The sequence below is a fragment of the Rhinolophus sinicus genome, linkage group LG02 (genome assembly GCF_036562045.2).
Source record: "Rhinolophus sinicus isolate RSC01 linkage group LG02, ASM3656204v1, whole genome shotgun sequence".
NCBI lineage: Eukaryota > Metazoa > Chordata > Mammalia > Chiroptera > Rhinolophidae > Rhinolophus > Rhinolophus sinicus.
In genome coordinates, this window is record NC_133752.1 from 63,094,595 (window position 1) to 63,111,524 (window position 16,930).

Below are 16,930 nucleotides of genomic sequence, written 5' to 3' on the forward strand. Positions count from 1 at the left end.
GAACCAACATTTTTATTATGGCAGTTTATAATAAAGATGTTTTGATTTTCCTATCCAGATAGAATTATTTAGCATCTTATTTATTCGTAATGGTAATATAAGTAGAAGATAGCAAGGGAATGTTTGTACTATGAGCAATAAGCCCATAATATTAAAAGTTAATAATACATATTATTCTGATAGAATGCTTTATTACTGATAGAGAAAATAACCTACTTTCACATGTCCATATTAAATACATTTTACAGGAGAGCAAATTCTCCAGTTTTAAATGAAGTTACCTTAGCTTTTTAACTGAAGAACAACTTGCAAAAAGTACACAAGTCATAGGTCACATACCTTGGTACATGTCCACAAATAGAATGCAGTTGCAGATCAAAAAGCAGAAAATTACCACCCGAAAACTCCCATCAGACTTTATTTCAGAACTATCCACCTCCACCCTTCAGCACCCTACCAAGGGTAAACACTATCTCCATTTCTGATAATGGATGACCATTTTATTCACTTCCTAATACCTAATTTGTCTTTCAATGAAAACCAGTACATTTTAAAATATGTTTACTCTTGTGCTGACAATTAAGTGATATTATTTTTCATTGAATAGATCCAAATTGGTACCCTTCCCGAGTCGGCCTGCAGCTAGAACGTGGTAAGAACTATTTACTTAATTTGGAATCCTTTTATTCTGTCTCTAATAGCTAATACTTATTTATCATTTACTACATGGCAGTCACTGTAATAAATGCTCTAACGATATTATCTCATGTGATACTCTCAACAAGCTATTGCTCTACTTTTATGGATGAAGAATTTTAGTCTCAAAGAGAGATAATCTTCGCCATTCACTGTCAGTGCATATCGGAGGCAGGATCTGAACTTACATCTTTCTATCTCTAAACCTTTTACCGCTCATTCTTCTGCCTTCTAATATATTCTCAGGGATCCAATTTAGCTCTCTCTCTCTCTCTCTCTCTCTCTCTCTCTCTCTCTCTCTCTGTCTCTCTCTCTGGCTGTTCTAAAACAGGATAAGTGAGGTAAGGAGGGGCAGATACAGATGAATTATAGGGAAAAGAATTATACCCATTATGAAGCTTCAAGTTTCTCAAAATATCAAACCTTAACCTCCATTCAGAAAATTTACTGATAGACATACTTAAAAATGTGTCCTGCTAAGAATCATTGTTATTGATATTGGCTCAACTTGACCTTGAATTTGGACTTGTTAAATAAAGGCTGTGGGGAGAATGTAAATGTTGGAGGAATACTAAGTCAAAGTCCCTAATAGTAAATCTACAAGAAGCATCTATTAAGGAATTTCAATCTCTTAATGTTTCTATACAATAGTAAACTGTATTGTTTTCTGGTGCTTTTTTAATATTAAGGCTTTCATTTTTCAAATATCATATTCATATAAAGAAACATGATGATTTCCTTATATCTAAGATGTGCTAGCTCTAACTGCTTGCTGTCTTAAACATTTGATCTTTCTCTGAGAGCTCTGTCACAAAACAGAGGAATCCATGGCCTTTTTAAAAATCACACTTTCTTGATGATCTCAAATTCTTCCGAGTTCAAATGTGCAAGACAAATTCCCATCTGGCTAGAGTTTAAAATAGAAGAATCACTGTCTTGTTTATTTTTGTCTCTGTGTAGCCTAGTATATGCCAGGCACATAAATGCCTTTCAACACATGGATGTTGAAATAACATAACATGAAATAGGGGTATCGTTTTCTGAATTTGACTCATATAAAGAAGACTTAGAATGCCACAGGCATCAATGTCAAATGTAATTTCAACTTGAAAGCTATTTTTATGAACTGGGGGAATTTCTGTTAGTTCTACCTTTCTGGTAAATGTGAATTTTTACTTTTGTTTCACATTTATTTACCTGGTTATATGTACCAGGGTGTGGTCTGAATAAATTATAGCCAAGTGTCCTTGGGTAGAAATGTGATGATGTATTTGAAAAAAAGAGTTAATTAACGTAATAAGATAAGCAGGGTATGGTGCAAAGAAGAGGTTATTTGGAGTATCTCAGAACTTTAAACCTGACTCTTCTACTTACCTATTTATAGGATCTTCTTTTATAAAGTAGGGGCAATAAAGACCCTAAGTTATTTTTTTGTAAATATTAAATATGATTATGGTTATAAAATACTATAATGATTTGCATATGGTAGATGCTTTATCAATCATAGTTACACCTATAAATACAGTTATACTATTAAAGAAAAAAAGACTCAACTCCAAAGAGAAAGCAAGGACTGAATGTTTACAGATGTTTGCTATCAGAATATATTTGTCAGAATGGTTATACTATGAGCAATGACATGTGGATTTAGAGTGTTTTACAGTTTCCTCACACAAAAGACCTGATTAAACCATAAATAAAAATAACAAGCATTGATTTTTATGGGAAAAATAACAAACATTTGTTGAGCTCAATGGTTCTGCTGAGCTGGACTAGAGCTGGCCTTAGGTGGTAGGCTTACTCGTGCACCTGTGGTCAGCTGGTGGATGGTTGGAGACTGATTGGTCTAGGATGACCACAATTGCAACCACTCTTCTCTGTTCCATTTGGTCTCTCCTGCTCCAGCAGAATATTCGGAGCTTGTTCTCATTGTGAAATCAGGTGTGTAAACAAATGAGCACACGTACTCAAGAATTCCTGAGGCCCAGGCTTCAAACTGGCATGTGATCCCTTGGCTTCCATTCTGTTTGCCAAAGTAAATCACTAGGCTAACCCATATTCAAAGGGTAGGGGAATAGATCTCAATTTTAACAGGAGGAACTAAATGTCATGTTATAAATTATATGGTTATGGTAATTGTGAAGAATTGCAGCCATTATTGCACTAAGTCTGTCATACGCACTGGTTACTATAATGTGTTCTTTCTTCCTACATTAATTACCAGGACTTCATAATGTATTGGAAGTATGGATTGAATTTCTAATTCTTAGAATCATAGCATTTCTACAATAGAAAGGTAAAACATGGGTAGAGTTTGCCCTACTCTTCCCATATCAGTTTGCAAACATCCACACCCTTTATACAACAGCCTTGACAAAGTCCTAGGTTTGGATGCATACTCCTTAGTGTCTGTCCCACTCTTGGGAGGAAATGCCAAAGAAAGATGTATTGCTTGAGTAAACTCAGACAGGAAATTCAGGGGCCTTCAGTGGCTGAAGCACGATACAGGAGGAGATGGCTAGGGCTCCCACTAGGCATGTTCTCTTGGTCCTACATATTCTTACCCATTTGGAAAAGGATATAAGCATGGGAGGTTAAGGACAGGGGCCCTGATAACTGAATCTAACAGTGGTATGATTAATGATATATTGGATTCTATCAGCTTGTTTTATCCGAATATGATATTGACCGGACAACGTTTAAACATGTAATGCCAATACTCTGTTCCTTGAAGTCAGCAAAGGGAAGAGAAGAGTAGAAACTAAACCCCTCCTCAAACATGTCAATAGGTACATGGTGGAAAGATGTTTTCAGCACACTTTCAAGTGGTACAAAGCCATCAGAATTATTTGTCCTTATTACCATCACATGTTGTTATACATGATTGTCACAACGACATTACTGACCATTTGGGTATCAAATTCTTTACCTTGATCCACATTGCATTAGCTTCCTATAGCTGTGTAACAAATTACCACAGATTAAGCAGCTCAAAATAACACTCACTTATTAGCTTGAAGATACAATATGGCTTGGTCTTCTGCTCAATAATCTTTGCTGTATATTTCTCTTGTTGCTTCAAAACCCCAGAGTGCTAGAAAGCTCAGTCTCAGTTTCCCTTATCATTTTAAACTGATTACATAAATAATCTTATCAAGCCCTATGGTTTTAAATGTTAATGACTTTCAAATGTCTATAGATACATTTACCCAACTACCTACTTGACAGCTCCCACTTGAATGTCTGATAGATATCACACACTTAACATACCCTAATAGAAATCTTAATTTTCACCTACAAATTCTGCTCTTTCCTCAGTGTTCAGGCCAGAAATCTAAGACCAGTCTTTATCTTACTGAATCTTCTCTTCTTAAGATGAACCCACTCTATGTTAAATTATATATGGATTGATGCATTTTTAATGTTTCCACCACTGCCACCTTAATCCAAACAAATATCATCCCCTACTTGATGAATTTAGAGACCCTCCTATATAATTTTCTTCCTTCCTTTCTTCCCATTTTCCATACAGTATCCATAGTGATCTTTTTTTTTTTTTAAGAAAACATTTTTTTTATTTTATTTCTTGTACTGGAGGGTATTTTTCTTTTTTATGGAATATTCCATGGAAGCCTTTATCTCTAGCACAAGAAGACTCTGTGTTTCGAAAGAGGGTTAGGATCCAGAGTCTGGGCTACTCTTTCTTCCCTTCTGATTCCCACAGTGATCAACAAAGCATCCTTGTGGGGAACCTGGGACAACCTAGAATATGATTTGGGAAAGGTCGGTGGATGGTTTCCAGGGTCATTTCTAGTGATTTTGCTCTCAGAGGCAGTTCAGTGGTATCAGCCAAGCCATAAGAATGCCATAAGAATGTCTACGTTAATTAAGATCTTATGGAAGGCCAATCACATGTAACTTTTTTTTCCAGATGGTACTTTAAAAGGGACAGATGAGGGAAGGAGTTGTTCATCTGGGAATGTCTAAATGTTCCCTTATTTTTGGAGGATGGTTTCACAGGATATAGAGTTCTCTTTTTTCTTTTTTTTTTTTTTTTTAGCACTTTGATTACATCATCCCACTATCTTCTGGTCACCATGGTTTCTAATGGCAAATCAGCCTATAATTCTTATTGAAGATCCTTTGTATGTGATTGCTTCTTATCTATTGCTGCTTTTAAGAGTCTGTCTTTGAGTTTTGACAGTTTAGTTATTTTGTGTCTGAGCTTGTGTTTCTTAGTTTATCTTTCTTGGAGCTTATTGAACTTCTTAGTTACACTTTTAAGGAATTATTTTTTCAAATGTATCCAATTTCTGGGCTTTCTCAAGGATAGTCTTTATTGCACACCCTTTCTTCAACATAGTATATGGACTAGAGCAAAAGCTTAAAAGGGAACCTGTGGAATAAGAAGTCCAAAGCGGGCTTTGAAAAGTACTCACATATTCCACAAAATCTAGAAAGTCATGCATATGCACATAGGACTCCACAGACTCTAGGAAGTCTTGCATGTGCACATATATAACTACTCAGAAATACAGAAGAGGCCCTAAGCTCTTACATCTGGATAGTTTTGATTTTTAGCAGAAGCAGGAGAAGCAGCCGGCTAAGTCAGGGTTGTTAACTGCTGGCAGAGTGTTAAAGGTGTGCCCCGACATGTACACAGAGCTCTCAGTAACAATTTAAGACTTGTGGGGTCAAAAAATTTAAGGAAATCTCTATTTAATTATTAGCTAACAACCAATTTAACTAAGAAGATATTTTAGTGGCTACACAACAAAACATTAACTCAGAAAAGTCACTAAACAAATAAACAACAACAAACCCTGAGTAGGGGGGAGAAACTGATTTACATTTGTCACATTTATTTAAAATATCCAATTTGAAAGAAAAAAAAAGCATAAGACATATAGAGATGCATACTGATTTAAAAATGCAAATCATGCCTTTCCCCTGGTGCTTTGCAATGATCACTGAAAGCATTTTTACCCCAATAAATTTATCCTGCAATAAAATCACTCAGAGTACAGTTGAAATGTAAGTCTACTGACACACAAAGATATACTATGCTGTAAAAGGGTAAAAATCATATTATCATCTCAATAGATGCAGAAAAAGCATTAGACAAGATATAGCACCTCTTTATGATTAAAACACTTAATAAAATGGGTACAGAAGGAAACTACCTCAACATAATAAAGGCCAAACATGACAAAACCTCAGCAGTATGGAGGTTCCACAAAAAATTAAGAATAGAATTACCATATGACCCAGGAATCTCTCTTCTAGGTATATACTCAAAAAATCTGAAAAAAATTATCAGTAAAAGTATATGTACCCTTATGTTCACTGAAGCATTATTCCCAGTAACCAATACATGGAAACAACTGGTGTCCTTTGATAGACGATGGGATAAAGATGTGGCATATATACACAATGGAATACTACTGTGCCATAAAGAAAGATTAAATAGTGCCATTTGTGACAACATGGATGGCTCTTGAGATTATTATGCTAAGCAAGATAAGTCAGACAGAGAAAGTCGAGAACCATATGACTTCACTGATATGTGGGATATAAAACTGAAGGCAACAAAGGAACAAGCCAAATAAAGAAAGAAAAACTCATAGACACAGACAACAGTTTAGCAGTTACCAGGGGTCAAATATATGATGACTGAAGGAGAACTGACTGGGTGACAAACACACAATGCAATGTATAGATGATGTAGTATAGAATTGTACAATTGAAACATATGTAATTTTACTAACCAATGCTACCCACAATAAATGTAATGTTTTTTTGTTTTTTTTAATTTCAAACAAGTTTGAACCAAAAAAAGTTACTTTGTATTGTATTTGATTATAATTGTCTAATGTTACATTTTTTTAGAAAATAATAGGATAGTAGTTAGGGGTAATATGTACTTTAGATATTATTGCAAAACTACTATGCATTTGAAAATTTACTAGACATTTTAGAAAATTGATTTGTTCACAATTTATTTTACTTTAAAGTTATATTATACATGAAATTTTTATGTGAAATTAAGCCTTAGCTTTCACTGGTTTCACATTAAAAATTATTTACCATTATGTCTTGAAATTGTATTAAAATAATATTTCTTTATGATTTAAGGTGGACCTTTTTTGAAGGACTATATAACCATTCAAAGTGTCGCTGCTTCCTCCATTGTCACACTCTATTTTACAGACCTAGGTAAACAGGTCAGTTGGACTACAGTAAGTATCAATTTGAAATGCAACATACATGTCCCACATTTTGATGTGAATAATTTGTTGACAGAGAGGACAAATTCTGTCAAATTAATCCATAGTGAAAAACAATATTGTACTGAATGGTATTTAGAACTTTACATTGTTACGATGATCAGTGGCCAAAATTTCATTCAATAATTGGACTGATGGAAATACACAGTTTAAAGAAGGAAGATTTTTTTTTTTTTTTAATGTCAGTCTGTTCTATGACTTTTCTCCCCATTTCTACTTATCCTATGTCTTGTCAGTTAAATGGTACTTCTTTAGTTTTTATTTCTAGAAACCTTGGATAATGAAAACCTTTTTACATTGGAAAGAGGGGAGATAAAAATGTTCAACAAAAAAATGTTCTAAGTCAGGGGGAGGAGAGTTTAGAAACAGAGTGAAGTAGTGAGACTTCTTTGATGGGTGCGTGGACTGGGTGGTGGTGGTGTTCTTTTGGTTCTACTTGGAGGAGGAGCTTTCAAAAGAGTAGTGACAACTGAAACCAATGGCATTAGAAGAATGACAACTACATTAAAATATACGGAGGACTAAAAAACAGAGAACATACTTGATATTAGTTCAAAAGTATTGAACTATTCATGAGTAATGGAATAGATGGGATAGCTTTAGTAGCAAGAGGAAATACTATGCTAATTAATGAAAGAAACAATGAAATTGTTAATCTGACATATAATTTTGACACTGATATACAAAGAATAGTGTAATCATTCTACTTTTCAATTAAATTGAACTTATTTATATTGTTTAGATTTTTAAATATTTTTGGATTACATTCTATTCCATATGTGATTCCATTTGGAATGTGATTCCATTTCATTTGTTATGTGATTACACATTTAATATTTTCTATTTAAAATTGCTTTCCTGTTTGCATTAATGATCGATGCTATCATCCTTACTGCTTTATTTTCCCTTTATAAACAATCTATTTTTAAAATTATTATACACACAAGATAATTCAGGCATTATTATTTAATTCTTGAGAAGACTAATTCAAGTTTATATTAATTAGTTAAAATATAGTCACACCCTTTACTTTTTTCCTTTAACATATATTATCTCCTTTCACTTAAATAATTATATTTATTTTATCTTTTCTGGTTAAACAGTTGCTTCAGTTTCCATAGTTTGTTGAGTTTTTGAGTACTAATTAGCTGCAATAAAAACTGAGTCTGACATTCAGAATCCTTGTGAGGTGTGCTAGAATGTTCATAAAACAACCTATTAATGCAGGCATTGTGTAAGAAAAACATTTAATACTTAAATGTGATATCTACAGACTTTTGCTAAGAGAGATTTTAGACAAGCAGATTTTGGTCTTCAAAGGTTAAAATATTCAGTGTTTGTCCACATTTATGATGAAAAGGGAATTCTGTCTACAGAAGTTTGTCAGGGTGAGCGGCATTAACTGTGAGTTCATTAGAAATTCCAGCTGCATCATTTGGATAAGCACTGAGGAGAAAAAGTGCTAAGGTGGAATTCTATGACAATTGTACTGGAAATTATAGCTTATTTGAGAGGAAAGTCATTTAGGTGACAAAGGAAACTCTGCAAATAAACTGGATATTTTTAAGCTAACCCTATGGTTCACACACTCTTCTGCAGCAAATGAGTTGTTCTATTAAATGCTAAAAATATACACATTCCATAGCAATCACACCCACTTTATATCAACTGAATTATACAATAAAAGCAATATTTTATCACACATAACATTCTTGTACTTATAAAATATTAAATGTGCTCCTATAATAAAAGCATTATCATAGTGTTTTTTCTTTTTAGAAACAATCTCTTTAATTTAGCAAAGTCAAAATTAAGATTTTAATAATATTTTACATCAAGTAAGAATGTCTTGTCACAGAATATTAAGAAATTTCTTGCCTCATTGAACTTATTGAAAGACTTAGGAGGAAGGATTAATATATGATAGCAATCCTCATTATATAAATCCTATTAACTAGACTAAAGATGTTACTCGTTTTTCACCATTTTTACATTCATTCATGTGTGTATGTGTAGTTCTATGCAATTTATCTCATACATTTATGTATCTACCACCAAAATCAGATACAAAATTATTTCATCCCCACAAAGGAACTCCCTCATGTTACCCCCGTATTCACTCACTTTCTTCCCTATCCTGGGGCAACTACCAATCTGTTCATCCCTATATTTTTGTCATGTCGCAAATGCTATATAAACAAAACTAAACAGTTTTTTTTTGTTTTTTTTTAGATTTATATTTATTTTTCTGTGAGCATAGTGCCTTTGGGACCCATCCTAGTTGTTTTATGTATCATTGCTCAGCTCCTTTTTATTGGTGAATAGTATTCAGTTGCATGGATGTAGCAGAGTTTGTTTCACCATTCATACATTGACAGACATTAGGGTGGCTGTCAGTATTTTGCTATTACAAATGATGCTGCTATCTATTATTGTAGAGGTATTTGTGTGAACATAAGTTTTTATTTACCTGGGACACAATGTTGAGTTTCAAGAGTATAATTTCTGTTCTGAATACAGTCCTTTGATACGTGGTTTATGAAAATTTTCTCTCACTTTTTAATTTGTCTTTTCATTGTCTTAACACGCTTTGTTGTGCAAAAAGTTTTCAACTTTAATGCAGTCTAATTTATTGATTTTTTTCTTAAGGATCTTGCCTTTGTTAGCACATGTAAAAACCCTTGCTTAACGCTGGATCTGTGAGGTTGTTCTCCTGTTTTCATCCAATACTTAATAGTTTTATATTTTACATTTTAACATTAACCTATTTTTATGTAAGGGATTATCTATTTTTTTATTGCCAAAGAATATTTTCTTTCAATTTTCCTCATGTGTTCTACAGTTCATTTTCTGTTTTTTTTTCTTGCCTCATTTTGGATTAATTGTCATACTTTCTTATCTATTGGGCTATTATTTTGATAGTTATATCTTCTTTTTTTTTTAGTAACTCTAAGGGTTACCCAAGAGATTGTAACGTACATCTTAAAATATTAAACACTAATTTAAAATGCTTAATTTAAGTTTACTAATATGAAAATACTTCATAGATAGTTGAGTGACTAACATATTTGAGCTCCTCCTAACTCATCTTTTATTGTTGTGATAAATTTTAATTTTCTATATTTCTAATGCAAATTCTCTAGTATAATTTTATATGGCAAACATTTTTTTAGATTTATCATTTTTATTTCAATTTAGTTCTTCCTTTTAATGATGAGCTTTCATCTGGTAAAATTATCCTTCTTCCTGATGAATACCTTTAGTGCTTTATTGTAGCTCTGCCATTGATGAAGTCTCTCAATTTTGTTCATATTAAAATTTATTTATTTAACTTTCATTCTTGGAGAATATTTTTGCAGAAAAAAATAATGTCATGTTAGCAGCAGTTTTTGGTTTCACTTAACAAAACTTTATTATGATTTTTGACTCCTATTGTTTCTCTTGAAAAATCCACTATATTCCTTTGAAATTAATGTGTCTTTTCTCTGATTTTACAACTTTCTCTTGCTTGATTATCAGCAGTTTGACTAAGATGCACACAGTTATTATTATGTTTTTATTTATGTTAATTTGATTTTATAGTATAATCTGAGTCTATGGTTTGATATCTGTATCTCTCTATATATATAAATTTATATATTTAATTTAGAAATAAAATAGGATATCTCTTCACCTTTTGATTCTCCATTATTCTCTTTGTATTCTCCTTTGGGGCTCATATTACATTTCTATATTTTTTTGTTTTAGGGTTTTCAAATATTTGCTGAAATTCTCAACCTTATCTTTTATTTATTTAGACATATAAAATACAGTGTTTAAAAGTAGGTATCTGTTAATTCTGTTAGGTCAATCTTCATTTCATCTATTTTAAATGTCAGCTGTTTCTCTAGGTTTTGGTCACAATATCTTTACTCCTTGTATACTTGCATATTTCTGCCTTAGTGCAGTACAGTTCATGTAAAAAAGTTTAAAAATAACATGAGGCTTAGTGTTATGTTCTTTCAAAGATAATGTATCATCCTGCAGATGGACTAAGGGCATTATAGGGTTCCTAGTCATCTTAATCCAATCAGTGATTGAAACAATTTAAAGCTGAGCTTCAGTACCTGTGAAGATAGATCGATTTCTGATTCATCTTCACTCCTAGGGTGTAACCCCTAACCCAAATTCTGTAGGTTATATAAGGCCACCTTCATCTTTGAAAGATATCAAGCAACTGTTTTTGTCATTCCATTCTCAAGCACCCACAGAAGATTCGGTTTTCTTGTCTGGCTCTTTCATATCCTAGATTCAATCACTATTCAAAAGCCTCATTTAAAAAATCTTCATTTGTTTGTCTTGTTCTTTTTTTGTTTTGTTATTCTGTTGTTTTCAGTTTTATATACCACATATCAATGAAATCATATGGATCTCGACTTTTTCTGTCTGACTTATTTAAAAACTCACAGACACAGACAATAGTTTAGTGGTTACCAGAGGGTAAGGAGGGAGGAGGATGGTAGATGAGGGTAAAGAGGATCCAATATATAGTGATGGAAAGAGAACTGACTCTGGGTGGTGGACACACAATGTGATACATAGATGATGTATTACAGAATTGTACACCTGAAATCTATGTAACTTAACTAATAATTGTGCCTCCAATAAACTTTAATAAAAAATGCTATTAAAAAAAAAAAACAAACTTAACTTTCTAATTCTTCAATGACTTAGGAGTTCTTTGAAGCCTGAAAAGCATTTTACTCAATTTTTCTTTCTGATCTCATTAGGATGGTTTATTTGAAAAACTTGGAATAGAATGCTTCATTATATGTTAATTATATAATGGTTAGACTAAACAAACACCAATATCCTTTTACTATCAGATTAGCTTCAATAGTACTCGAGTACAAAATGATTATTACTATTAGAAAGTGCTTTCATCATTTTATTTAGTAGCTCTCCTATCTTTAGAAGATTAAAGTTGGTACTGCTTTATTTTTGTTGGTAATTTTCAACAACTGTGAAATGTGCAATTCATTTTGTTCTCAATTGTCAATTGTAATTTTAGGAACATGTAAAGCCAACATCACCCTAATAATGATTAAATATATATATATTTTATTTTTTTTCAATAAAGAATGAAATGCATTAAGCACAGTCTAAGCACAAAGGTCCTGTTCAATTCATGATTGCAGTTGCACAATTTAATTTTCATTTTCTAAAAGAGCTTATTGCTTTCTTCCTTTTTGCAATTTAGACATATACCAACTGGAATATGCCATAGAAGTTCCAAAAAAATCCCAATTACCTAGCTTGCTTGGTGGAAGTAGTGAATTTTACATTTAATGCAACACATTAGTGTTGCATACAGAGAACTTTCCATGAAGGGGAATCATGAAAGTAATTTGATATTGGAAATAAAATGGAATTTAAAAGTATTATATATCTTCAAAGTAAAAAAAAAAATGTATCTGCTTATTTTGATTATAGAATCTCTAGTAAATTTTTGGATTATAATGGAGTTCCTGATCTTTGTAAATTTTTCTGATTTGCTTAGGCTTATACCTGGCATATTTGCTTGTTATTTTGGTTTTGGTTTTTCTCTCTGTTTTTGAAAAAAAGAGTAATTCCTTTTTTGAAGGCTGTCATTAATATTTGTCAATCCGACCCTCCTTTTTTTTTTTCAGAAACTATTTTCTGATTATGTTTCATGTTTATTAAACACCCGCCCCCCTTTCTTCTGTTTGCACCCAAATGAACTTTGTTTTACTTTTTTTTTTTTTTTTTTGATAGATGCATCGTCTGAAAGTTATTTCTTATCATTTTCTAGTGCTTTCAGGTTAGGAACTATTCTTCATACTTGGGTACTGTTTTAACTCCCATGTTTCAGCATGAACAATATTTTTCATAAAATATTTGGCCTCCTAGAACATATTACTATAAACTAGCAGTGTCTCTCAATTTATTTTTAGGAGTTGATGGAGATAAGATTGTAGTTTAAATTCCTCTGATCCAAAGAAACTTTATATTTGTAATAGCATTTTTATGAACTTAATAAAGAGTGATGTTTGGCCAGGTTAACAATTATTCACAACATTTTTCACATCTGATATAATACTAAAAATTTTACTCAAATTTGGCTTAACTAGATCAGATGGCATTAAATAAATATTTTAAACATTTTGTTGTAATAAAACAATCACTCCCTTTATGATTCTAGAGTATTAATGATACTTTATTAGTAGGCATTCAAAATTGGTATTTTTCTTTATGTATAAATAATCAGGCATGTTATCTCCATAAATTAATATGTCTCTCAGTAAAAAGATCACTTTTATATTGAATTTATCAGATGTTGCATTGCTTTTACCCTCACATACAGATGATAAATATGGTTAGAAGGAAGAATTATAACTTAAGAAACCTACATATATAAATGACAATATGTGAGTACGTATATACATATATATGGTTACATATATATGTGCATATATACATAAAACTATGCATAATTTCTAATGAATGGGCACACCTGTATATTTGAGAAAAACGTGCAGCTCTACATTTTCTTCCTTAGAAAATAATGAAAATCGGTGAAGACAAAGTAGTAATGGCAGTTGAATTTATCATTGTAATGTATGTATCCTTTCTGTTTTCCTTGAATGCTCAGAGATAAATTACTTTCCTTTCTCTGTCTGAAAATTCTGGAGAATAACTTTAACTTGGTTTTAGCATCAAAATAAAACCACATAATGGACAGTTATCGGAATCAAAAACTATCTGAAACCTGTCAGCTGAATAATCTTTTTGATCTTGTTTCCAAAGCTCTTTCCAAATCTTATGATTGTCTCTCTATAAATCAGATATTTCTCTCCACATATATGATGGCCCCTCAGCTCCAGAATCCAGAGTACAACCTTTTAGTTACCCACTCAGACTCATTAGAAATAAAGTATGAAATTTCCAAAAGAAAGGACTAAATTATTTCAATTTGAATTAGGGTCAAATCATTCAGTGACCACAGGGACAGTGCCCATAGAAAATGGAGTATGTATGTGGCTGGGGCGACACAAAGAAATATGTTTAGAAGAGTTTGGTAGTTAAATAGAAACCCCTTGTTCTATTTATGAAGAAATCATTATAGTAAGTTTAGTATTTATTTTTATTTTAAATTATATTTATAATTGTCCTCTTTATCTCTTGGCTCGTTCATCCAGGAAAGACTTCTTGTTATTTTATTAGTACATTGTCTAACTCTTCTGAAAGAATACGGTCAACTGTCCATCTCACCAGTTCATACAACAGGTTAATTTATTATTTAACCTAAATTACTTTCTCATTTTCAGGTATTTTTGGCTGAATACACAGGACCTCTGTTAATATATCTCCTCTTTTATTTGAGGATTCCATATATATATGACATGAAAGAGAGCTCTAGAAGGATGCGCCACTCTGTGGTACAGTAAGTAATACATATAGTACATATAAAAAATTAAGGTGGAGATGAACTGGTATGCAGATATTGTGTTAGTAATGGGTGTTTATAAAACTAATTAGAATGGATTCAATTGTAAGGAAATATGTTTAGGTAACAACAAATAATGTATACACACCAACTTGTACATTTATAAACAGCTATTAGATATACTACCTTAAAGTAGAGCTAATTTAAGTTTATAATAATTATAATTAACAAGATAATTCTGGAAATTTAGAAATAGAAGAAGCTTAAAATTATAAAGAGAGGCTATGTATAAGGCTCAAAATATAAATACTTCTTTAAAAGCATGGGCAACATTGCATAGGAAAGAAATAATGATGTAAGTAATAAACAGGAAAAAAATGTTTTACAAGTTTCCATTAGTAAGTCAAAATCCAAACTAAAATTTGACTTTGAAGTAAGACATAAAACAAACAAACAAACAAATAAACAAACAAGAACTAGCACAGTTATAAAAAGTAGAATCTCTCTCTGTCTCTCTCTGTCTCTGTCTCTGTCTCTCTGTCTCTCTGTCTCTCTGTCTCTCTGTCTCTCTGTCTCTCTCTCTCTCTCTCCCCCCTCTCTCTCCATACCATATTAAAGAGAAAGAGAATAATTCAAGATGATACATTGAGATGTAGGATTAGCAATAGGTACAAAATAAAAGAACCAGATGAATTGACAAAATTCTAAGTGAATTAAGAAGCAAAATTTAAGTCTTAGGGACACTAGAAGACAGAGAATGATTTGATTCCTGACTTTGTCATCTCTAATTAAGCTTTTCCTAACCCTTAATGTCTGTACTCCAGACATACTGACCTCTGTTATCCTTACATCTACCATGCTCCCTTTCACACAAGGGCACTTATATAAGCCATCCCTCTTTCTCCATCCTCATTACTTCCTTCCTTATCTCTTATTCAAACTTCAAGTAGAACCTAAATATTTCTTACTCAGGGCAGTCATTGCTATTCCTACCATGACAAATATGGTACTTTTCCTTTATACAATATTTTTTCTTTAAAATTATATATTCATATAACCATTTGCTTGTGTGTCTATAAAGTTTTATGATGGATGCACTTTGACGTCCAGTCTATCTTCACTGCTTAACATATTACCTGATTTACAGAGAATATTCAATATAAATGTTTTGAATGATAAGATTGATGAACAAATTACACAAATTGGTTTTTTACATTGGTTGCTTTTGGAATATAAAAGATAAGAACCTGACCTTGATGGGAGTTCTTGGATGGCTTTTCTAAGAATGTTGCATTTGAACTATTTTCTTTTCTTTCTGGAGGGATGAGTCAGATTTTAAATTTGAGGAATCTTCATATGGAAATTTTCTATGGTACAAAGCGGTTGGTGCTTTGTAGGAGCATAATGAAAGTTAGTAGGGCAGAGTCACAGACAAACAAGGGCATATTCGCCAGGTCAATACAGGGCAGGTTGTTCAGGGCCTTTTTGGCATTAACATCTGTCTTTCTTTTTCTTAAGAGTAGAGAATGCTCAATTCACTTAGAAAGAGTACAGGATGGAGAGTTCATAAAGAGAATGTAATTGCACTCAATTTTTAGATAAAATATATAATATATACCAGATATATAGCACATGGACAAAAGAACACTTTTATTCCCAGTGGTATTCTCAAAGGAATTGACTGACAGTTGGTTACTATTCTTAAACACAAACACAGTATGGTTTTATAACACCTCAGTGATAAATGTGTTTTGCAACATAATTCCAAAATAGCAAATATTGTTAAGATTATATGAAATCATTCCAGAGCAGATGCACACAAATACACAAACTATTTCTGAAATGTGAATGTCTAGTAGAGATTTATAAAATAATCACAAGGCTTCTAAGGCAATCCAATTTCAGGATGGATGATGGCATTTCTCAAGGTTAAAAATATAAAATTTAAAATGCTATATCCATTTGCCACATACTCCAATGTTAATTCTCCAAAAGTGCTTTGAATCAAATTACAGAGTCAAAAGTATTGTTCAGCTAAGTTCAGAACTATATGTGACTCAACTGCCACCAAATTCTTTGGAATCTCTTGGAAACCTCTATACACGAGAGCTAGGGTCAAATCTCCTGCAGGATCTCTATCCCCATCTGCAGTTAAAGGTGATCCCACAGCCTGGTGTAACACAGATGTCCTTTATGCAGTTGACAGTATTTAAGATAGAAAGTATATACTCAAAATTATCATGGTCCTTCCACTAGAGGGATTGAGTGAACTAGCTCACTGGGGCTAAGACCACACCTCCCCGGGGCTTCTAACTGCATCATCAGGGATGGAAAAGCAGATAGAGATGGATGCTTTAGAGAGGGATGGAAAAGCAGCTTGCACTCAGCACTCAGTTTAATTATCTGCTTTAAATATAAGAGGATACTTCAGATATTAAGATGCTTTATCCCTCTTTAGTTCACCCACCTCGTTAACCCCACACTTTCAGGTTATCCTTCA

The 16,930-nt window shown here is 32.4% G+C and overlaps 1 protein-coding gene across 2 annotated transcripts in view; it reads left to right on the forward strand.

Annotated features, from left to right (window-relative positions):
- The window catches only part of TECRL (trans-2,3-enoyl-CoA reductase like), an 83,801-nt gene that overhangs the window by 50,238 nt on the left and 16,633 nt on the right, over positions 1 to 16,930 (forward strand). Inside the window, exons 3-5 of one of the 2 annotated variants that reach the window (XM_019756999.2) lie at positions 608 to 652; positions 6,832 to 6,935; positions 14,312 to 14,427. In XM_019756999.2, the coding sequence (XP_019612558.2) occupies positions 608 to 652; positions 6,832 to 6,935; positions 14,312 to 14,427 (265 nt within the window). The remainder of the gene's footprint in view (positions 1 to 607; positions 653 to 6,831; positions 6,936 to 14,311; positions 14,428 to 16,930) is intronic. The other variant, XM_074324493.1, reaches the window with a different exon arrangement.